This window comes from Dipodomys ordii, unplaced genomic scaffold (genome assembly GCF_000151885.1).
Source record: "Dipodomys ordii isolate 6190 unplaced genomic scaffold, Dord_2.0 Scaffold72, whole genome shotgun sequence".
NCBI classification, from domain to species: Eukaryota; Metazoa; Chordata; class Mammalia; order Rodentia; family Heteromyidae; genus Dipodomys; species Dipodomys ordii.
This window is the reverse complement of record NW_012267288.1, coordinates 6,116,917-6,142,428: the sequence shown is the minus strand read 5'-3', so window position 1 is coordinate 6,142,428 and position 25,512 is coordinate 6,116,917. Positions and strand designations below refer to the sequence as shown.

Here is a 25,512-nt window from a genome sequence, read left to right as displayed (position 1 = left end):
GATGGGAAGGGATGGGAAGGGGAAACAAAGGAGGCTACAATGCTTGATAAGAAATGTACTCATTATCTTGCCCATGTAACTGTAACCCCTCTGTACAGTATTTTCACAAAAAAAAAATGAAAAAAAAATCTGCTTCTTTACTCAGGTTTTCAACTGTCATTTTAAAATAGCAATTTTATGAAGTTATATTTTATTGCATATGATACATTACATAAATAGATAATAGACATCTTAAGTATATGTATTTACTTTTTATATACCCAATTTCTCTCTGTTTTCTTCTTTGAAACAAATTTAAGTCTCACAATAAACCTGTTAAGATTATATTATGTTTAGCTGCCTTTTTTGAATAGAAAATGCATCTCTTGGTCAGTATTAAACATCCCAAATATAGTAGTGCTGTGACTGAAATGCAGAAATCTGCCTCATACTTTTACCATCAAGTAGAGATGAAATACCATCAAATAGAGAATATTTAGTGGGGACCTTAGATACACCTTTCACTTCCTACGTTTTGTGCACTAGTCCTTTTTTTCTTTAAAAAATACTTTGGAATTAGAAAAATAGAATTCCCATTTTGAATAAATATTCTGAGTTAATTCTCTTGCCACTCTCCTCATAGTACCTTCAGCATTTGGGAATTACACATTGAAGTTAATACTGGAGATGTATTTGTCTTTGAGAGAAATAATGTTTCACCAATCAGACAGGTTACTGTTAAGTGGTTTATCGCCTAAAAATTCATACATTTGGGTCCTTAGCTCCATTCTTCTAAAAAGAGACTGTATTTAGACTTATTGTCTCATAAGAGGTAAGTTGACATGTGGTGATTAGGGTAGGTCCTAGTCTAGTAAGACCAGGGATCTTATTAAACAACCAGGGTATTGACACACAGACACACACAGATAGAAACCATATGAAGACACAGGAGGATAGTGGCCATTTATAAGCCAAGTTAAGAAGTCAAATAGAGAGACCTTGGCAAGGTCAAACTTTAGGGTTATTTTAATCTCAAGTGTCTACTTCCCAGATTTATAAGACAAATTCTACAAAAGGATTTAGAATTCATTTTTCTTACCATTTAAAGTAGTACATTTCCTTAACACTACCAAGACAAACAATCTCAGCAAATGTGTCTAAATAAGGAAGAGAGGAAAACTAACATCTTGTGAAGCTGCAATAAAGAACAAATTCTTAGGGATGGCCAACTCCACAAAGCCATTAGTGCATCCTCCATGACAGTTCTGCTTTCCTTGTCCTTCTCCTGAACCTAAAGTAATCTGTTCAAGAACTTCTCTATAGTGGGTAAGAGAGTCTTTCCTTCACAAATCACATATTCAGACCCATCAAAGTTGGATTGAAAATAAATCTGAAAACTTGTTAGCGTTGTGGCATTATAATTAATGATTTGATCTTTTTCTCTGTAACAGAGGATATTAACACACCAGTCTCCAGTTCTCTTCCCATCCCTCAAACTGATCAGTAACCAGAATGCCACTCTGCCCAATTTACTCAGGTTGAACTTGGAGGCATTTCATTTGTAAATTTCCCATTCTTTCACAATAGATATCTTAAATATTAACAAATCCTGTGGGAAGAGCTCCTAAATATATCCAGATTCTGGTCAGTTTCACAGACAAATCATCTTTGCTCTTAGCACCATGATCTAAGATAGAGCTCTGTACATTAGAATATGAACCACAAAATTCCCGTGTTATTCAACACAATTACTGTTTTAAGGAAATAAATTTCCAGATTGTAAATTTTAGTACATATCTTACTTCATAATGCATTACTTACTGGCTAATATTACTTGACTGAAAAAATAATTCATATATATGCATATGTATGAGAGGAAACTCATTTATGATTTGTAATTTACATTATTGTTATTATAAAGATGTTGTACAATGGAATTGCAATTGCTTTCTAGGTAACCAGTACATATTATTTTGGGCAATGTCTTCTATTACTTCACTTTCTCCAACTCACTCCTTCCCATCTCCACCCATGAGTTGTATAGTTCACTTTCTTCATGGTCCAGTGAGGTCCACTGCTTCATTTTTCACCCTTTTTATGATTATTTTGTGCCAGTTGTGTGGCTTGTTATGAAGGACTCTTACTCTCTTGGCTGGCTTGCTCATAGCTGGGCCACTTGAACAATATACGTTTTCATGTATATATGTGTGTGTGTGTGTGTGTGTGTGTGTGTGTGTGTGTGTGTGTGTGTGTGTGTGTGTGTGTGTATGCATATATATAAATATACATGTATATACATTTCTTCACTTTCAGAAAGAAGCATGTAGCCATATGGCCTAGTACAGTACATTGGTCTAGATGTGAGATTCTTCTAAGAAGAGGATAATGAACTGAATATCAGTTTAGGAAGATTTCTAAAAATATTCATGAGAGAATTTCAAAATCAGTTCTACAAGTAATTCAGGTTTCAAATATATTTCTAATATTTCAGTACCACTAATGGTATTGATTTACTGTGTTAGATATTTTAATTGAAATAAACTACTATAGTAGAGTAAAAAAATTGGGTGCAACACACAGGTAAGAAAAGTGTTATTTTCTGAAATTCTGTGTATGAAGTTATATTGGAAGATCTGACTTTTACAGCAAATGGGTTCAACATTTTCAAATCCACTGAGTCACAGTTAACTTTTAAAACCTAGATCATACCACATTTTCTCAACTCTGAATGATAGCTAATGTTTTGGCAATAATTTATCATTCTTACAATATGTCCTCACTGTACCTCATTCTACAACAATACCTAATTCTACTCCACACCCCTTGTCTTCTGTAGTTTGATTCTATTTTCTGATTCTAGGCACGATGATCAGACATTTCCTCCAATGAACATCTTGTGTTTCAAACTTTGTACTTTTTGCTCTTCCTGGCTGGGCCTTTCTGTCCCCAGAATCATAGACATTCTTTCAGAAACTTTCAGATCTCGTGCTCAAATTGAAAATTTGAGTACATTACTCAAAGCTTATCAGAGAAGCATTCTGGATTATTCTACATAAAATGTCAACACTTCTGCTACATTTGCCATTCTCTGTTTCTATTACCTGCTGTATTTATTATGATTACCCCACACAAACTTCATGAGACTGAGTGTTGAAGGTACCATGTTTTTATACAAATGAAGGTACAATATATTTTTGATAAATTTTTGTTTGTTTGTTTGTTTGGGTTTTTTTGGGTCCGGTTGTGGGGCCTGAACTCAGCCTGGCCTCTGTCCCTCAGCTCTTCAGCTCAAGGCTAGCGCTCTACCACTTGAGCCACAGCTCCACTTCCGGCTTTTTTTTCTCTGCTTATGTGGTGCTGAGGAATGGAACCCAGGGCCTCAAGCATGCAAGGCAAGTGCTTTACCACTGAGCCACCTTCCTAGCCCATGATAAATATTTTTAAATCAACAAATGCCATCCCTTTTTAGATAGTCCTCCAATAGTTTCATGTTAAACTTAAAATAGGTAAGCTACAAGGTAGATAGTCTATCTGATAATGAACTTACTGATTTTATCAATAATAGTTTACATATTCCTTATCTCCTTTAATTTCTTTCCTCTAGTTACCCACTGATGTCCAACGCATGCAGTTCCTTAGTGTTTCTCAAGTGTACTGAGTATATGTTCTTCTTGGGAACTCTGTGTCCATAGGCTCTTCTATTTAGGAAGCTTTTTCCTTATTATTTGCCTATACTGCTCTCTTTACCCACTTTTAGCTTCTACTAGAATGAAATCAAGTCCCTGAGGTCCAGCTGAGTCATTAGCAGCTGGAATGTATCACCCACCTACTCCAGTAACACACCTTCCCATGAGCATTTCTTTACACTGCATACTAACATAACTAACTGTACTAACAATACACAGATCCTTCTCCCATTTATTTGTTCTCCATTTATTTGTTCATTGCAGCATTGGAAGGAATTAGAAGTCTTTCCAATACATAGGAGCTGCTTACATAAATTTGGCTGGATGGCTGAAAACTTACTCTATATGGTTTTTCTGTTATATTAATGCAAAAGCCAAAGCTAACTATAGCAATATGATATCATTCATTCAAAAATAATATTGAGACAGTATTAACTATGTACCAGTCACTTTCTCAAGTTTTAATCCTTTAGCTTTATAAAAATCTCTTCCATTTTATAGATAAGAAACTAAGGTTGTCATCTAACTTTTCCCAGATATTAGCTAGCAAGGACTCAAACGTTCACATGTGGCAACCTGGCTCTACACTCTGAGCATTTGACATTACCCTGTCAAGTCTCCACTGATTGCCAGCGGTGCTCATTTTCATCTTACTTACTGATGACTCTATCACTAGCACATCATTTCAGGAATACAATTTTTGAACAGAATGTCATTTGGTTTTTATGCTCAATACTCCAGAGTATTCAGAAACAAGAAGAATGAAAGCCAATAAAGACAAATTTACCAATTTTAGAACTCACTAGTCATATTCATCTATCCTCCATCATTCTTGTTATTCATTATCAATAGTGAAGCAATCAGTGAGTGTCTCTGTCCGTACGCTCTCTCAGGAGCCAACTATAAAGTTTTTATAAGAAAGGTGATCTTAAATATTTACAGAAAATAAAATGCATAAGTGAATGGATATCTGAGTGTAGTTGGTAACAGTAAAACAAGGTTTCTCATTAGTTGGTAATTACTCTGGGAATCTTGGGCTGTCTTAGAACATCTAACTGTTGTTATTTTCACTGTGTTATTTCAGGTCCAGTCACAATTACAGTTGTTTAATAAATGAAAAGAGAATTGGGTTCCACTTGATTTGATTTTTTTGTAGCTCAATATGCTTGTGCTCAAATCTTCTGCATGCTAATTTATCCCATAACCTAGGGAGAAAAACCTTTCCCAGCTTCCCACCTTAAAGATGGAGTCTCTCTACATTTTCTACCCTGGCTAATCAGGGACTGTAAATCTCTTCATCACAGCCCCACATCACACAGTAGTGTGATGATAGGCACATACCTATGTGTTAAGAAAAGTTTTCATCAAATGTTCTGCCCAGATTGGCCATGAGCTTGGTCCTCCCATTCTCAGCTTCACAAGTAAGTGGGATTAAATACAGGATCAATTTGTTCCTGGCTTTGTACTCTTTTTGTTACTATCTTCTTATGCCAGTCCTGGAACTTGAATTCAGGGCCTGGATGCCTTTCCTAAGCATTTCTTTTTTTTTTTTTTTTTTTTTTTTGCTCAAGGCTCGCTAGCACTTAACACTTGAACCATAGCTCAACTTCTGGCTTTTTCATCATTTAGTAGAGGTAAGAGTCTCATAAACTGTCCTACCTGCCCAGGTTAGTTCAAACTGTGATCCTCAGATCTCAGTCTCCAGAGTAGCTAGGATTACAAACATAAGTCACCAGTATGAAGATTGATATTACTCTTGCCTCTGCTTCCAAATGCATTTTGGTCTCCAATTTCGCAGCATTTTCTAAATTCCTAAAATCTTAGGCATACTACCTTAAATTTCCATTTTTTTCTGAAAATGTTTCTCAATTTTAATAAATGTTTAAACATAGGCTGTTAGAGATTCCTGGCACCTTTATTATTTATTAACAAGCCTGTGACTTCTTTGTCTATCAGTGCAATGCATCTGTACTTGCAACACCGGTATGGCAGCCATGATCCTTGTTTCAAATGTTCTTTCTGTACATTGTCTACATATGAAGCCTACAAATACCAAAGGAAATTTAGGCTGCGATTTTAAGGGTGGCAACAATTGACAATGGTAAGGATAAGTACATTTGATGCAGACTTCTTGAATAGAGTTCTTTGAGAGGAAATAATTTTGATGCTTTGGTGCAGACATGATTTAAGTGAATCTAGGGAGAAACCTTTTAACATTAATCATGGGATGGCCCCTGTCATTGAGATGGACTCAGAGGAAAATGGTGAACATTGGTGTCGTGGGAAGTAATGACAAGAACCTGGAAAGCAAATTGATGAGAATCCAAGGTGCTCTGTCCGCGATGTGAATGATGACTGCTGCAAGGGCTGAGAGAAGGTGAGGGAAAGTGGGAGGAGAAGAAAAATGGTGGTAATAGGCAAATGCAAAGTAGACTTCCTTCTTAGTGCCACAAGGAAAGTATAATTATTTTGTGTTTTAAAGTGAAGATTGATGCTTAATATATGAGCAAGAGTTTCAAAAAGTAATCATAGGTATGTTCTGTTTTCCAACAGAAAAAAAGCACCCATACAACAGAATGTAAGCAATCTGTTTTTTTTTTTCAGTCTAGCCCCATCAAAAATAGTGTAAGTTCTCATGAAATGCATACATTTATTTTCTTTGTTTGGAAAATGATGAAAATGCTGATGATATAAAATGATCTCCTTTAAAAGTCAGGAAAAATGTGAGAAGTACAATTTCATAAGTGGTATACAGAGGTTCACTTTGTCATACCAAATGAAGTTATGGAAAATAAATGCTGTAAATAATTACACAAAACATGATCACTTTGGGTTTTTCTGTCATAGAAATTAATGCAAAATAAATTAAACACTTTACTTCTCACACAAAATAATTAGCTAAGGAGAATCTCACTAATTGCTTATTATAAATGTTTTACAGCCAAAGGTCCCCATTTGCTTTATTAACTAGCTGCATAATCAATGTAAAAGATTTTATTGGGTAAATTCTCATTTATGATTGCTTTGTGTCAGTTGTGAAGCTTGATCTGTGTGCCTCATGCTCTCTTGGCTTGCTTGCTTGCTCACAGCTAGGTCACTTGAACAATACCTTCAGTGTCACATTTTGCTAGTTAATTAGAGATGGAGCCACACAATTATTCCAGGCTAGCTTTGAACCATGATCCTCTAGGTCTCAGCTTTTTGAGCAGCTAGGATTACAGCTGTGAACCACCAAGCTACCCTCTGCTTCTAACTTCTGATTTTATTCAACGATGAGGCTGCTTTATCCAGTAGTATGCAATCAGGAGACAGAAACCACATTCTCAGTTTGGATAAAGAAATGTTAATATAAAGGACTATTCACTAGTAAAACTTAGTTCCCTATTAAAAAAAGTATCTCAATGCTATAGATGTAACAACTGAAGGGCAATTTCTGCCTAAGAATAAAGGATAAAGGAGACAGATCAAGGCAAGTACTCTAAATCTATGGGACTCTTACGCCCACCTTTATGTTGCACACTACCACCGAGTCAGAGACTCAGACATGAGACATCTGCTGGTGATTAAGGGAATTGCTGGGGTGCATAGCTCCAGATTGTATGGGCCATACAGTTTCATGCTGTGGCCCCCTGAAAGGTAGAGAATCTTGGTGGAGAGTGTCAGTTATGTCAAGTAACATACACAGGTTCCTTAATATCAATCGGTTAAGTTCCAGGCAAACACAACTGAATTGGAAGCCAAGTCTCTTCATATGCTAGCCTCTCCTATCTTCTTCCCTTTGAATTAACAAATTAACATCTAGTCATCTGCCAAAAGAGAGATGTCTGCCAAGCCTAGCTCTGATGACACAAGGAAGGATTTGCAAACCAGAACCAATCAGTCAGTAACTGTTCTGTTCTGATGCCCCCCCACCCATCTTTGAGTGTGGAAATGATTTAGGTTGGAACTTAGGTAGGTAAGATCATTTGTGTCTGCTTATAGTCATAAAACACCTTGATTCCTATTGCTAAAGTTGCTTACCACTTTATCAGTCTGACTTTACACATTAAAATCTTACTATTACATTACTAATTTAACTTTTTGTGGAAGCATATGTAGATAAAAGGAATAGATTTTACATGGATAAGTAATTCAATGATTTTTTTTTCAGATTCATCCATGTGCCTACTACCCCAAATAAGAGAGGATAGATAACTAACACCCAGTAAGCCATATTTTTGTTGCCCTCCGGTAGTAATTATTCGTTTTTGAAATGTTCCTTCAAAAATCAAAACTTGGCTGAGTGCTGTTGGCTCACATCTGTAATTCTAGCTACACAGGGGGCTGAGGTCTGATGATTGTGGTCCAAAGCCAGCCCAGACAGGAAAATCCATGAGATTCACATCTTCAATTAACTGCCAAAAAACTGAAAGTGGAGTTTGTGGCTGAAGTAATAGAGTGCTAACCTTGAGCAAAAATAAATAAATAAATAAAATTTTCAAAAGCTCAGCACCCAGACCCCGAGCTCAAGCCTCAGGACCAGCACACACACACACACACACACACACACACACATTAACTTATTCACTAATATACTTAACATTTCTGTACACCTATATATTTCACGTGTACGTTAAGATTATATATTTTATCACAGATCTTTAGCAGCTCTGTGATAGTTACGCTTGATGGTCAGGATGACGGGATTTAGAAATGCTCCTTGGTGTGATTGTAAAGTGGTTTCCAGACAGGATTAACTAATGGGAAAGCCTGACTTGAAAGCCTGTGTGGCTGCACTACCCCCATAGACTGAGGACCCAGGTGGAATAAAAAGGGGAAAGAAGCAAGACCATTATTAAAAATGTTTCACTCTCTCTGTGTCCTGCCTCCTTCCCCAGCTGCTCCCCCAACCTTGACGCCCTGCCTCAGCCCAGGCCTTAACTAATGGAAACAGCTAATGGAAGCTGACACTTCTGAAACAGTGAGCCAGAATAAATCTTTTTCCAGTTATTTATGTCAGATAATTTGTGATCTCAATAGAAAAATTAATGTAACAGCTAGTATCAAGTACAAACAGAAAATAACACATTATCACCTAATGAAAGTATTCAAAACACTACTTTTGGCTGGAAGATATCTGCAATCACACACTTAGGAAGTAGAGGCAGAAAAACCAGCAGTTTCAGGCTAGGTTGGAGCTACACAGCAAGAACCTGTCTCTAAAAGCAGACAATTATAATAACGAAACTTTTACCTTAAGACTTATTTAATCTTACCAATTGGATTTCTTTCTTTGGAAATATAGTGCTACTCTCATTTTGTGTTAGTTCTCAATAATTGGTGAGCTTGCTTCATTCAAGAGAAAAAAAACAACATTGAAATACCAAAATAAATACAGCTTCTGATATCCTTGTTTTTCACATATAGAGGTGAAATCTTCAAAGTTTTGAGAATAAGGACTTTTCCACTAATACAAGACTGTCCCATAAATGGAAGAAAATGCTGCATGTGTGCAGTATGAACCACAACACAAACAACAGCAAAGCAGCAGTGATTTCTGTTCCTAAACAAATAACTACCTTCCATCCCCTTCTATCTTCCTCCCACCTATTAGTTAACACCCCCCCCAAAACAATCTTGTTTATTTTTATAACTAAATTTCACTTAAATCTAAATGTCATACATGAGCAAAACCTTGCAACAACTGACTTTCTGAGCTTGGCTTGTCTGGTTAACATGATGTTCTCAGTCCCATTCATTTTCCAACAAACTATTATGTAGCTGCATGCAATAAAGCATGCTGAAAAAAATGGAGGAAGGAGAGGATGTAAGAAAAGGGTTGAAGAAAGAGTCATAGTCAGGGCACTGATATAATCTACATACAGTGTAAGTATTTAGGCAAATATTAAAATGAAACACCTTTGTAAAATTTAAGCTAATTAAAAGGGAAAAGATAAGAAATAACTACCCTGTGTGAAAAGAAAGTTTCAGGTATGGAATATATTGTTTAAAACTTGTGGCATTTATCATGTTAACAAAAAATGATTTTTTTTGCCACAGCATGTTGTTTAGAGGAGTAGCAAGAAAGTCATATATTAAACTGAAAACATGCTTCATTTTCGGTTTGTATCTAAAGACGGCATTTATATTTTGGAAATATTGAGACTTTTTCAGTTCATCAAATCTTACCAATTATTCAGTTTGGATTCGACAATCCCACAGGCCCACAAAATTTGATATTGGAAGCTTCCCTTCTATCTCTGTATATTCCTAGATTCCTGAAAATCTGTTTCAATGTTTTTCATTATTATTTGCAGTGTAAAACTTTTAAAATCAACTATCACTTTGGAGGTTGACACATTTAACTACATAATTTATTTTTTTCCTACTAGCTTTCCATTATAAGTCAAAAGCCTTTGAACTTATGATTAGACTCCATAGCCTGAAGGTTGTGAGTGTTTTTCCAGAAGGTTTTCAAGTTTTTTAATGTCTGCCTCCTCTACTGGATTCTGTTCAAGATTTTCTAATGGGAAGCATACTTTGAATAGCCTTGATTCCACATTTTTAATGTTATTTTATTTTATTGCTCTTCCTTAACTAAGAGCACTTACAACCAACATATTTTAAAGGTTTTATATTTGGTAATATTTTGTTGGTTCTTTGTTTCCTGTTATAATGGGCTTTCAAAGATTAAGCAAATGTGCAGATTTCCCAAATGAACACATCTTTACAGGGGTGTGTGATGTTAGAAATTTCCTGACATTAAATAATACAATGCCAAGTCTGCAGTATCCATTTTGTACCGATAGGAGAAAGATTTCCAGTAAATTTATTTTATGGATGAAACCACTGTTTTATAATAAAACATAAATAGTTTACTATGTAAATCATTCTTAAATATTTTTAATCACATCTGATTTGGATATATGGTCTATATTGCAAATGATACTGCAATAGTATAATATTAGAAGTTGACTCATTATTATTTAAAAAAAGTTATTCTACATTAAATAAACAACTTTTTAAAAGTTGCCTTTGACTCATTACAAAAAGAAGTTGTTGTTCAACAAGGCAGTTTATGAACACAATGCATCTGATTTACCCCTTTCATCATTCTCTCCAATCCAACCCAAGCCCACTCCTACTCTTAATTTTCTTAATTTCATAGGTTATGCATTGGATTTCATGAGGGCATTCTCCTTCCCTTCCTCTCTTCATTTGTCTGCCTCTTCCTCTTGACCCTACTCTCTCTTTCAAGTACCTATTTCCTAGTGTTTATTTTATTCAACCATAAGTTAGCTTATATTTTTCCTCCATTTGTAGTTACAGTCATACATTGATTAAATGAACATGTCTGACATGTTTTACAAAAAATAATGTCACATTTTAGGCTTAGTTATATATAACACTGGATCTTGATCCCCATGTTTCCTCTGTATTTCCAGGCGTTTACTTGATATAATGTATTCCCACACTTAAAATTCGGTCATTCTCCCTGTTCTTAGCTCTCTATTTTCCATCTCCCTTCTAGTTTGTATTATTAATCCAGGTCTCTTTTTCTTCCTTTCTCCCCACCCACTCAACCTAAACACCCACTGAAATCGCCAGTTCTGCTCTTCAGGAGTTTCTCAGAATTAGTGCTTTCCCTCACTTCCCTTCAGAACTACTTTGGCTTGCCTTATGTCTCCTCAGAGACCACTTGGCTCCCTTAGCTCAAAAGTCATTCTTAACCCACACTTATCCCCACAGAAGTTCACACCCAGACCTGTTTCCTGCCTTTCCATTCCCCATTCCATAGCAAAACATTTCTTTGGAAAGTGCAGCTAAGAATCTCAAAAAGCAAATTCAGTGAACCAGTGCCTTAAGAGGGGTTCTTATGAAAAGAAAATTTTACAAAACTATGGTAATACCGAAGTACATTTTGGTCTGTGACTAGCTGATTGCATTTTCATTTGTAATCAGGAAGTTCTGCCAAGAAACTGAACCAAGCTTCTTATGACAGCACACATCACCTAGAATTGCGAGCTTTTACAGAGTTCTTCCGAATAACCCCTGATAATTGTGACAGGAAGTTCAATGGTGTGTGCAATTGTCTGTAGTCACTACAAAGCATGTCATGATAATAACGGAAGGCAACCCATCAGAAAGTAATGTAAGAGCTATTGCTTTCTCAACTTTTCTAGTTAGGTCATTATCCTAAGGAAAACGTAATAATTTGGTATATAAAAATAGGAATAGTAGGAGAAAAATGAGGGAGGGGGTAACAAAGTTCAACAATTGTACTTACTACCTTACTCATGTAACTGTAACCCCTCTGTACAGTATTTTTACAATAAAATAAAATTCAAAAAAGAAGTAGGAAAAGAATAGCTCAGACTGCCTCCACATAAATTTCAAAAGTAAACTTTCATTATCTTTACTTGCAATCTAATATACTACTATAATTTTATATATATTCCATAAGTGTTGCTGAATACCTTCGATGTACCAAGGACATTTCACAAATTACCAAGAATCTCATTTACAACTTACCATGGGCCATGCGATGGAACCAATAGTAGCCAAAGTCAACGCTTAGGAAGGTTAAATACCAAGTCCAGGATGAATCCCAGGGTAAATTGAAGAGCCTGTAGTTCTCCCAGATGTATATGTAACTGGTCATTTCAATGCTCCTGAAGAATAGACTGGAAAATGAAATTCACAAGTAATGGATATAACACAATCTGGAAATGCATCATTCAGCTGAAATGCATTAGGTAACATTTTAGAATAAATATATCTGTATGGGAAAATTAAGTTCCTTTGTGATTCTAGGTTTCTTCCTGATCTTCCATGCATTTTCAAACTCACTCTCTATAGTATCAGAAAGATTCTTTAGGTTTCTCCTTTTGTTTCTTGGGCATCTGGGGACCAGTTGTTTCCATTCTCTGTTGCAAGGCGTAAAAAAAATGAAAAAGTACTAGTTTTAAATATCATTTACAATGCTATTTAGGGAGACCATACAAAATAAACCTGATGAAAACTACATCTAATTTTCCGAAATTTTCATTTGTAATTTGTAATAAAGGATGGAGTAGAGACTGTTTCTAAAGGATGTGTAAAAACAGAAAATATTTTTGGTGTATTATTAAGGGCCATGAAAATTGCTTGTTGATTTTAAGTGTGTTTATCCCCCAAATTTTACCCTCAGCTACTTCCCAATTCTATTGTTTATCCTTCTTCTCCCTCTTCCCTCACTCTTTTCTCACACATATATCTGCAGTGTTATTTTGCTTCTGTACTTATGATCTTGTATTAGATTCTCATAACATTTCAAAATTTCATGTAAGACATGAACTAGAGCTTCTTCTATTTAGGAAATTACTATTCTATAAATAAGTTATATAAATCTACTGAAAGTAAGAAATTGTTTTTGAACCATAGACACTAGGCCATGCTTTACCACCTGTTCTATCAATCTGGTATAAAACCTTATTTAAATAAATTTGAAACGCATACATGCAATACTCTACAAATTTTTGAAATTTTACAATTAAATTTTAGCTCAAGTTCAGGGAAGCACTGTTCTCTCACTTGTGTAGATTTGATTTATTTGATTTTTCTTTCTACATTTATTTTTATTTATTTTATTGTTAAAATGCTGTACAGAGGGGTTACAGTTACCTGAGTAAGGCAATGAGTACATTACTTGTTGATCATTGCTACCCCTTCCCTTCCTTGTTCTTGTCCCACTATCCCTCTCCCTCCCCCCCCAAAGTTGTAAAGTTCATTTCCAGTAATACTGTCCTGTGGGTATCCTTGTTGCAATGGGTCATCCTGTGTCTACATTTATTTTTAAATGGAAATTAATCATTTTAACTAGTAAAGGTATCATTATAAGTCAGCAACAAGTTTGCTGCTCAATATTAAATGAAAATTTTAAGTATCATCATTTGAGCTAAAGGTTAAAGAAGCAACTCAGATAGTTATTATGTAAATTCCTCATTTCAGTAGTAAATCTCTTCCCAGAGCCACTTTCTGTGAATTAGTATTGCACTGGGTCATTTGGAGATCCTGGTCTGTAAGTTGAGTTTTCTTATAATGTAACTTTAATTACATATTTAAATATCCTCAAATAATTTAAATGTTTCAAGTTCTTATTTTAACATGCAAAACTAAACACTAGATTACTTCAAATAGCATTTTAATATACATAACTTAAGAAATTATTAATATTTATCATTTTGAGCAGGAATATATATAGAACACCTTATCTTAAAACTTAATGTGAAATGTAATATGAAATTACATGGTAGGAAATTTTATCTCTCAATTCAAGTTCATAGCCCAAGGGAATTATTTAACTTAGACCTTACCATTATCTCCACCTGAGCATATTAGGGAGTACTATAGTCCCCTGCTAAAGTAGCTTACAGCTCTCCCATTGGAATTTTTCTTGTCATAGCCTTCCGGAAGGTAGACCTTTGCAGGTGTGCAAGCTCCTAGATGTGTCAAAGTATCAAAAGTGGCTGATTGAAATATGTAGATAAGCAAAGCTGAGGCAAGCAATCTGGATTAATCTACATTGTACGGGAAATCCTACTTGGACCAAGACAAGCCATAGCCAGGGGGGCCCTTCATGTTTTGTAAGTTCAAATAATTTAAGAGCTAAACCTTTCAACTTGAAACTTGTTGCCTTCTAACTTTTTTTCAAGGATATTCATCAACATAGGTGGGAGGTAGATTATCTTTATTTTAAAGATGGTCAGCTTTGTTGGTAACTCACACATTTAGACTAGAATTACTCAACAGTGACAGTACTGAGATTGAGGTAGGATGATTATTATAGGAGGTTATCTCCACAACCATTTACCCAAACAATGCAATTTAAACTTTCTGTCTGCTGTTTATTAATGAATTATAACTCATATAAAACTAACTTTATAGGTTAAAATTATGAGTAGCATCAATGTTGTCATGATTCAAACTAATAATTTCTCTGAAACAAGGATAGTTGCTATTTTAAGCCATGGAATTCTTCAAATTGAGGGTCTGTTCTATGCATTATAGATTATAAAGCAGCATCATTGATTACTAGCTACTTGATTAACACCATTTCTGACAAACAGAAATGGATATTACCAAGTGTTTCTTGAGGTACTCAGTATACTACCTAGTCATCACTTCTTAAAAACAAAGGTTCAGAAGGGAAAAACATAAAAAATTCAACAGAATGTTAAATTAAAGGTTGTAGATTATAGGTGCTTATGTATGCTTTAATACCTGCTATTGAAGCAGATCCTTCCTTGAATTAATTCAATTATTCAACTAATTCACAGTAGGATCTTCGAAGTCTCAGGTAAGGCTCTGATACCATAGCCATAGATGCCCTCCCCTCAGCATTCCATCAGGGGTCATTTCCAGTGACAACTGAAAAACTAACATTAAGATACCAAACCCTCCGTTTCCCTATGAATGGGCAATATCATTATTTCTGGTGAAAACATAGAATTCCATTGAGTATGTACACCACATTTTCTTGATCCATTGGTCCACTGAAGGGTATCTGGATTGATCCCTTATCTTAGTTATGGTAAACAGTACTGCAATAAACATGGTTGTGATGGTGGCTTTAGTATGTCCTGGTTTGTGGTCATTTGGATAAATGCCCAGGAGTGTGATTGCTCACTAAACACTATGTTGGTAATGAACTATTCAACTTATGGGGAAGGGGTCAGGAAGGGGAAAACTGGGATAAAATGAGGGAAGGGGGGGTGACACTGTACAAAAAGAAATGTATTCATTACTCCTTGTGTAACTGTAACCCCTCTATACATCACCTTTATAATTACAAATGATACCAAGACCTCAATAAAAATATGGCTTCTGAAAATTTTCCTCTTTGACATCTCACTTATTAGGGTTGACACAAATAGAACTGGAATATGCCTGACATACTAACAGTCAGGCTTTTCTGCTTTTTTCTTTTATTTACTTATTTTTTTAATTGTGAAAATACCATACAGAGCGGTTACAATTACATGGGCAAGGTAATGAGTATGTTTCTTATCAAACATCGTTGTCTCCTCCTTTGTTTTCCCTTACCATCCCTTCCCATTTCCCCCGACCCCACCCCGTGCCAAAGTTGTAAAGTTCGTTTTTCGACATAATGACTTGTACATCTTATTGTTGCAATGGGTCCACCTGTATCACTGTTTAAACTATTTGCTTTTCCCTTCCCCTCCGCAAATTATATCAACATCAAATACAGTGAAAACAGGGGTTATATCGTGGGGGAGGGACATACAAAGCAATAAGGAAATAATCTTATAAATATGATAAATATGTTAGAAACAATATCAAGAAAGAAAAACCATTTGAGTCCTATCTTGGGGTTCCTTTCACCTAACATCAACTTATCTGACCATTTCTGCTTGTCTCAGACATATACTAAGCCATCCATAACAGGAAATCGAGCCTACTTTTCCAAAAATATTCCCCTTATTAAAAACCTCTTCTCTTTCCAATTCCACCATCCACTTTCCTACCCTAAAACCTTAGCATATGACTACACTTTGGAATTCAAACTTAAACTCTGTAAATCCCTCTCTTGGGGAAGAATCATGTATAATTTGTATGCATATATATAGAAAGCTTCCTTAATCCTGTGTAGTTGGAACATTGGAGAGCATGAGGACTAGGGATTATAAATGCTAGATTGCTTTTGTGTACTCAATTTGGATGTGAGACCAAGCAAATGATATAAACATAAAGAATCATTAGAACCCCCTGACTACCAACTGGTGATTTGTGATACAGATTTCCCTGCATTGACATATTTCCTTCATGAGTCTACAAAGTGACTTATTCAGGATAGAAATATATTTTTTTGAAATTAAAGTTAGCTCATTTCTCTACATAGTAATAGGATATGTTTCATGTAACAGTTTCAATCATCAATAGAAATGTGTCACACCAAAATTATATAGTTCTATATAGTTATATTAGTTATATATAAAGTTCTGGTAAAGTACTAATTTGCTATATATTACTAACTTTGTCATTTTCCTCAAAGAAATAAAATTCATTTATAATGTTGTGATTGAATATAACAAATAAATTACAAATACATATTATTTGGCAATTGAGAACTACAAACTTAATAATTTTCTAAGGCATTTGAGTCTGAATCTACTCACCATCCAGAGTAGAGACTGGACAGGGAATTTAGCCTTTCAGTATTTCTAGGTTTAATTTAGAATCACAGAGTACTAGGCAGAATGGACACTATAATTATCCAGCTTTCAAATACTGTCATGATGTAATCATTTTAAAAATGAATGGAGTTTAATGTACTTCTCGCACTGAAAATTATTAAAACATCAGAGACTTTTAATGTAAATAGAATCATGGAACAGATCAAGACATCTACCAATTTAAACCACTTAATCACTCTGGTTCTGGATAGCCCACCTGATTTGTCCAGATTATGCAAAAGTAGTGAAGGTGAATTAGATATTTTTATTTCAGATACCATTTGTTATCAGTCAGAAAATTAATGAGACCATTAAAGAACATTCTTTAAATCTCCATGAAGTTATAGAAAAATAAATGTACAAGAACTCATGCAGGTATCATTTTTTGAGAAATTTTGCTCTATATTTATCTCAAAAATATCTTTAAAATGACCCAAGCATCTTATACCATTTATGTGAATAGCCACTGCCCCTTGTGCTCCATCTAGTGGAACATGGATTTCGCTCAGGAGTAATGAAGTAGATAGTACAGCTGCTACCTTCTAACAACAAACTAACTCTGCATTACTACTTCTTACTGTAAACTCATGTTACATTTATTGAGAGAGCTTATGATTTACTTTCCTTTCAAATGACCATAACATAATAGAAACACAATGTGGTAGATTTATTTAAAAATAACAAGTTTACTGCATTCTTTATAGGAAAGTGTATTACTCTATTGAATGAGCATGTAAATCACAGGCTAACATACAGGGAAGTTTATATTCATTAGAGAAAGATGGTCTAGCAGTCTCTAAACAAATTAATAACCAAGTTTACTTAAAATGCTTCCAGGTGAAAGAAAAAGAGATACACTTCAAACAATATTTTTATTATTTTTTCTTACTCTTTTAAAAATTACTTTCTGAATCAATAAAACATTTAATATTAGTATCGAAGTGTTATTCTTGATATTTGTTTGCCCCCTACTTTGAACAATAAGTAACTATCTAATAAAATTATCTTTTACAATGATGGGCATAATTTGTTAGCATCTGGTGTTGCCAGAGATTATATTGCTAAAGTTTAGTATCAAAACCCAGTAATTAATTTTCTTCCTTCTTCAGCCCCAACCCAAGGAGCCAAAACTATTTTAAAAAGTTTAATTTCTTCTTTTAATTTTTTGATGAACTTTAATATGTTTGTTAGAACTGGAAAATTTCATAAGAAGTATGGCCAGTAAAAGTGAGCATACCTATGGCTGAATACTCAAACTTAGCACCATTGTAAAAATTGGCAATGACCCATATGTATCAAAAGTTCAGTGTCCCCCACTTACATAAAATTTTACTTACTTAAATTATTCCTCTCAACCTATTGCAATTTGATTTATCATCTGCTGTTTCAACAGAATAAATGAACCCATTAAAAACAAACATACTGTAGATATTTATATCGGAAATAAAACTACTCTGGGGAGCATGCAATTTATGGAAGCAGAAACATTCTAAGGAAGTAACAAATTGAAGTTCCCGTTTTCTAATGAAGGATTGGAAATTGAGTTCTGGTTAAACAAGCAGGAAAAAAAGATGTGATTATTTTTCACTCACTAACATTTAAATTGGTAGCTGGATATTTCACAAGATTCAAATCAGTTTTTTCACAAATAGATTTTTCTATATATTTTGCTAACCCAAGTTTAATTATTTTAGTCATCTGTAAATAACTAGCAGATAAACAGATTGTGTAGACAATGCATTGTGTTCAATAGAAATAGAAAGATCTGTTGATAACCCCAGAACTAGATTTTGACTAGAAAGACTGCCTACTTAATTTCAAAAGAGCAAAACTGATGCAGGACTGACCACAATCTGGTTTTCAGACAGATGAAGTTTTACTACGTATCATGTTCTGTCCAACAGACTTGCAAACAAGATCCAATCCTGTCTATGATGAACATTTTTCCTTACCTAGTGATTTGAAAGGTACAGCCTGAATCTCTTCCATGAAAAGTGTGAGCAAGCAATTAATCTCTAAGATGCTGGAAGTTTTAGGAAACGGGGAAACTGATACCTTCAAATAAATATAGTATTCTCTCAAAGTCTGCAGATAACAATTCTATAACATTTATGTCGAAGGAGTATAATGAACATGTTGATTTTGATTTCTCCTTGTTTGAGATTTCATGACTATTTTAGATTATTATCCAAATGACAGTTCTTCACAAATGGATTAACTAATGCTATACTAAATTTGTTGATTGCAATCACATATTTTAAGGATGTGGCCAGGTCCCTGTTGCTGGTATAGAAAATGAAATTAGTCCCTCTGAGAAGATAGGATTGATACTGTGTTAACCTAACCTTCAGCTGTTAATGACTTGCACAGGGATTTCCCTTGATGCTGTGGCTTCAACTGAAATATTATTTTAAGAATGGATGTCAAGTCACCTTTGATTTTTTTTCTGAAAGAGGTTTCAGCACAAAGTTCCTGAGAAACAGCTTTCCTTTTTTAATTATGGGGGGGGTGTAAAAAAATAAAATGTCAGATGCTTGGCTGAAATTTTCAACAAAGATAAAATCATTCACAAAAGAAAAGAAAATCTAACAAAATTCTTTCTCTCATTTCATGATATGAAATTGTTCTTTACACCTCAAAAAAAATGGAGCAATTTGCTGTTCTTATTAAAAATACAGTTAGAGGAAAATATTCCCCAAATTCAAGTTCGTAACTTTTTACCACTCTCTTAAAGTGCTCCAGAGTTAGCAATTTGTGTTAGTTTTTAAGGAGTTTTATACACATTAGTGAAAGATAAGTATTTCATGTTCATATCCCTGAAGGACAGAATTGATTTGGTTTGTTGAGATTTCTTTCTTTCCTTCTGTTTTTTTCTTTGATTTTTCTCTCTCTTCTCTCCTCTCAATTTCTGTCTCTCTCTCTCTCCCTTTGTCTTCCTTTCTTCCCTCCAGTCACACCCTGTTCCACTACCCTGTGGGAGACACATCTTAGAGGAAATTGTCTAAAATTTTGTAATTGAAGTAATTTGGGAAGTAGCTGCAAATAACTGGAGACATGTGTGTGTGTGTGTGTGTGGTGTGTGTGTGTGGTGTGTGTGTGTATGTGTGTGCATGCATATGCACGTGCATATTTATTTTCTTTTTAGAATGTGATTTTTATTAAAGTGTGCATCTGATTTTTGTTTTGCTATTATAATTCTACCTTTTAAGTGACCATGCTGAGGCAGAAATACTGTATTGAGGATAATATCCAAAATTTACAACGTTATGCTCAGAATTCAATCCAATTTTACTTGTAACCAAAGTCAAACTAGAAAAAGAAAAAGAAACAATAACTTAAACATTTATTCAAATTGCTCTCATTAAGTTCTTTAAAAACTCATTCCAAATCAATGAATTACATGAACCATAACAGCAACTACAAGCCTTTCCCAGTTATCAAAGGGTTCCACTTAATGTTCTCAGCATGTAAGCCAAATTTTTTTTCAATAGTCAGATCTATATACATATAAATATATGTATATATATGTGTGTATATATATATGTGTATATATATATATATATATATATATATATATATCCCTGAACATTCAAGATGAATCTGTCTTCATTTCTGATTTAAGGAGACGTCATAGGGGGAATTATCACTTAAATTTCTTATTGGAAGTGGACCTGTGTCTCAAGTATAGACTGCCAGCCTTGAGCAATAATGCTAAGAGTCAAAACCTAGGCACTGAGTTCAAGTTCCACTACTAGAACAAAATAAAGTTAATTTTGAATCCTTATTAATTTAATTTATTCACTTATTTATTTTGTTGGTCGTGGAGGCTGAGCTCTAGGCTTGGGCGCTGTCCCTCAGCTCTTCAGCTCAAGGCTAGACCCACAGGGCCACTTCTGGCTTTTTTTCTCCTTATGTGGTGCTAAGGAATCGAACCCAGGGCCCCATGCATGCAAGGCAAGCACTCTACCACTGAGCCAACTTCCTAGCCCTGAATTCTTATTTTAGATAATCAGCAAATTATCTGCAAAATCTAGAGACTTTACCTTCTTTGTTAAATTCTTTTTTTTCATTTTCATTTTATTATAGGTGATGTACAGAGGTGTTATAGTTACATAAGTGAGGTAATTATTACATTTCTTTTTGAACAGTGTTACTCCTCCCTCATTTTGTCCCACATCCCCCTTCCATTCTCCTCCCTCCCACGTTGTAAAGTTCCCTTTCAACATAGTGTACGAGTGTCACTGTCGCATTGGTTCAACCTTTGTCCCACATTTCTGTGATTCTACTTCCCTTCCCTGAATCAGATAAACTTATAAACAACACAAAGGGCACAGAAATAAAAAACAGTGACATTAGGGAATAAACCAAAGGAAAATAAAAGAAAGATAAATGAAATAACTACAAACAGTAGAGCAAAAAAATCTCTTGTTTTCCATTTCTTGGGGTTCATCTCAATAAGCATCATTTTATAGGTCATATGCACACAGCTATTGTGCCATTGTGATCCTCTCCTATGTTCTAACTGTGTGATGTTTAGAGTGATGTTTAATAATCATGTCCAAGTGTCATTATTCATCTTTACATACAACCATACCAGTTGTAATCCTGTCACAACTACAACATATTTTATAATCCACTTTTTTCAAAGTAACACTTATTAAGATAGATTTTATGATTTACTTTCTTTTTTAAATTTTATTTTATTTTATTTGTGAACATACTGTACAGAGGGGTTACAATTACATGGGCAGGATAATGAGTACATTTCTTACCAAACATTGCAGCCTCCTCCTTTGTTTACCCTTCACATCCTTACTTTCTTTCTAGATTATGTCAGGAAAGGACCTTATCTCAGGTATCTGCAAATTTACATGTCATTTTTACAAATCTACCTTAATTTCTTACTGGGTGGTTCCTAGGAAGCATTCCAAAGCAATGAGTACTGTCAAAAGTAAATCTCTAAAAACAGCATAAGAAGCAGGGATGGGAGGTTGGAATGAGAACATTCCTTAGCTATTCCATAAAAGGAACTCTTTCCTCTCTACGCCTATTCTATTATTCCTTATGTACTTTTCATCCACTGGGTTTTCATTCCCTGGAATTATATCATAGTTCATTCCATCAGAAATAAAGGTCATTCCATTTTCATTACTATTTAGTAACACTATTACTCAATTTTCATCAACATATTACACAAATTATTATTATTATTATCATTATTATTTTAGAACATTTGCTATGCAGCAGACATCATTTTAAGTAACACCTCCTGCTCTCAATTTGCAATAAAAGTAGCAAACAGATAGCCATAGTACATGATAATTCCAGACCTAGGTGAGCTCAAGAGTCCATGGGACCACAGTGAAGTAGTGCCCAATGGGGCTGGAAAGAAGATGAAGATTGCTGAAGTGTTTGGCATCTATGCTCAGACCTACTTAATGAACTGGAGGTGGATGCAGGGCTGGCTTTCCAGGCAGACTGGATTACTGTGGCCCATGAGTAATTCTAAGCCAAGCATGATGCAATCAAGGTAAGAAGAGCACAGAAGAGGACAAAGACTATCTATATTGTAGTTTAAGCAATCATAAACTAGAGTGTAAACTAGGAGTTTATACTTTAACCTCAGGGAAATAGTAATCCTGGTTAATAGTAAATGGCTTTCTACCAGATCCATATGATAAAAATGTTTGGCTGCCAAGGGAGCAGTGAGACTAGACACAGTGCTATGAGAACTTTGTCATGGTACCTAATTTGTGTGATCAGCACTAAGGAATGTCTGGAAAGATGGGTGGGCAGAAATAAAATTTCCAGTAAAGAACTAAGTTAAAATTCAGGGGTAGTATCACAGCGAGTCAAAGGAAGGACCCACTCTGGATGGAAACTTTATGAAGGTGCCTAGAAACTCAGTAACAAGATAAATAATGCTTATTTATTTCTTTATTTAGCCCATCAGGGGGCTTGAACTCAGGCAAGGGCACTGTCTGTCCCTCAGCTCTTATTCTCAAAGCTAACAACACTCTACCCCTTTAAGCCACAACACCACTTCCAGGTGTCAGGCAGTTCATTGGAGAAAGAGTCTCATGGGCTTTTCTGCCCGGGCTGCCTTTGACTCCTATGATCAGATCTCAGCCTAATGTACAGCTAGATTACCAGGGTCAGCCGCAAATACCTGGCTAGTCAAATATTTTTAAATGCCAAAATATTTTTTAAACATTATTGAAACAGCAAAATTCTAAACAATGGTAGGTACTGAATTCTTTAGGAAATACATGTAAAAATAGACCATCTAATAGGAAATACATGTTCCTTCACACGTACAGAGAATTTAAGTTTTTACATGTATGGTAGCTAAGAGAGCTCACTCACTGGGGAAGCCGGGACAGAACTCCAGCTGACATTGATGTCAGAGCATCATCCAAACGACCTGAGGGCTTTCCCTTGTGAAGCCAGCTGACCAGAAGTTCAAGCAGCATCAAGGAAATGAAAAATGGAGTTGCCTGTAAAGGAAATTGCTGAGTTAATGAATAAAAATTAGGATCCATGTTCTAAACACAAGACACATTTTGGGATTAAAAAAAAAAACATTCAAGAGTCTATCATTGACCTGTCATTAAGATAATTCACTTTTAAGATTTCCTTAATGACACCATTGATTCTATTTTTATTATTATAATTACTAAAACTTCTTCTGATCATTAAATTGAAACAGTAGAAATGCAATTTTCTTAGGGGAGTCTCAGAGAATAAGGTAATGTTCTATGTTCGCTTAAAACACCAGCTGCATAGTACTCATTAAGTATTGACATAGTACTTTTTTTGTTTTTGGCCTTACTGGGATTTGAACTCGGGATGGTTTTTAGGGTAGTACTATACAGACTGAGCCATATCTCTAGTCCTATCTATCACTGGTTATTTTTAAGAGAGGATCTCATTCCCTACCCAAGTGTAGACTGAGCCACCACACGCTATCTCCTGTAGGTTTTCTAATCACAGGCATGTGCCACCATATTTACATTCCCACTGAGGAGATGTAGTCTTGCGGACTTTTCTGCCCAAGTTGGTCTAGAACCAAGGTCTTCCCAATTTTAGTATCATGTAGTTTTGGTGAGCAGCACACATCATTGCACCCAGCAATGGGTTGAGAATGGATCTTGTGAACTTTTGTACCCAGGCTGACCTTGAAACATAGACAGTGTAGAAAGTAGCTAGGATTATAGATCACTAGTCTGGCCCCATTAATGAGTTATTTTTATGACTACTCTGTGGATTACTGAGTAATTTGGTGTGGTGTTGCAATAAACATAAAAACTTGGAAAGACACAGGAGCACAATCTCCTTGAAAAATCAGAAAGAATAAGGCTTATTAAATCTGGAAAATAATACAGGCTTCACTCATCTGGTAGAAAAGCATGAGCTTTGAAGTTCTCTTCGCAGAACTCTGAGGAACATACTAGCTGATGTCATTCTTTTTTCTATTTCTGGTCTGAAGTAGTAAGTGCTGGTAGAACAAGTTTGACAGGGTGAAGAGCTTCAATCTTCAAGTTTTAATTCTGGATATTTCTACTTCCAATCACAGCCAGGAACTAGAAGCAAAAAATTGTGGCTCTGAATTCTTGCGAATTTCAAAGAAAACCTGGTTTAATTTCAAACCGAAGGAAGTTAAGAATTGGAAGGAATTAGGCTGCATATCCTTCATTCTGCAGGATTTTTGTACCAAATTAAAGAGGAAATACTTTCCTGGAGTTGGAAGTGAAGCTACACATTTTAAAACAAAATTGTTACAACATGCACTGATGTGGTATAACTATTTGACACTGAGCTTCCAATGACTATTTTTTTAAGCCCTAGGAACACTTTAAAAGTTATTACCGTACTCCAGAATGACATGCAAAATATATAAAGGAGGGAGTTTAGAGTCACAAATGGCTCTAGATATTGTATGGAAATGCTGGTACTTTCTACTGTTGCATCATGCATAAAAAGGACAAGAAGAAGAAGAAAGAGAAGGAGGAAGAGGAGGAGAAGGGGAGGAAGAAGAGGGAGGGGCAAGAGAAAGAAGAGGAAATAATTTGAAGGATAGAAATGAACATACCCAGGATATACTAACCTTACTTCTTAATAAAAACAAAATAGCAAGAGCCCACCTTTTAATGTAGCCTCACCTCTTTTACATAGTTCGGCACTTCTTCTAGGTTTTGGAAAGAAGTTTCATTCGGCTGTATCAAGTAAAACAACATTCGAAAACCCTGGGAAAATGAAACATGTTGGACTTCTGGGTTCTTCATTTCGGCCCTTGTCTGGAGAATATTCATATTTCAGTGGTTGAAACCAGAGGCAAAACAAAAAGGAGGTGATGTGCAACACAAAACAAGCCTTTGTCAAACAGTGAAGCAAGATCCAAAGCTCCACAGAGAGCACAGCCAACAGCTGACTAAGTAGAGACAGGAAAACACAAAGATCAAGAACAAGCTCAAAGTTCACTAGGAACAAGGCCAGAAAGGGGGATGGGAAAGAGTGAGAGGTGGACTCACTCCAAATCAAAGACACGGAGAAATTTGTAGCTGGATTAACTTATTACTGTATCAACTGAGAAGAAAGACTCCGATCATGGGTGCAAGTTAGAGTCAAATCAC

The 25,512-nt window shown here is 35.2% G+C and overlaps 1 protein-coding gene across 1 annotated transcript in view; it reads right to left on the bottom strand.

Annotated features, from left to right (window-relative positions):
• Positions 1-25,295, bottom strand: part of Agmo (alkylglycerol monooxygenase) — a 323,268-nt gene extending 297,973 nt beyond the window's left edge. Inside the window, exons 1-3 of the mRNA XM_013024069.1 lie at positions 25,042-25,295; positions 23,246-23,376; positions 12,177-12,328 (exon numbers count right to left, since the gene is read on the bottom strand). Of these exons, the coding sequence (XP_012879523.1) occupies positions 12,177-12,328; positions 23,246-23,376; positions 25,042-25,191 (433 nt within the window). The 5' untranslated portion in view covers positions 25,192-25,295. The remainder of the gene's footprint in view (positions 1-12,176; positions 12,329-23,245; positions 23,377-25,041) is intronic.
• Between the last annotated feature and the right edge of the window lie 217 nt (positions 25,296-25,512).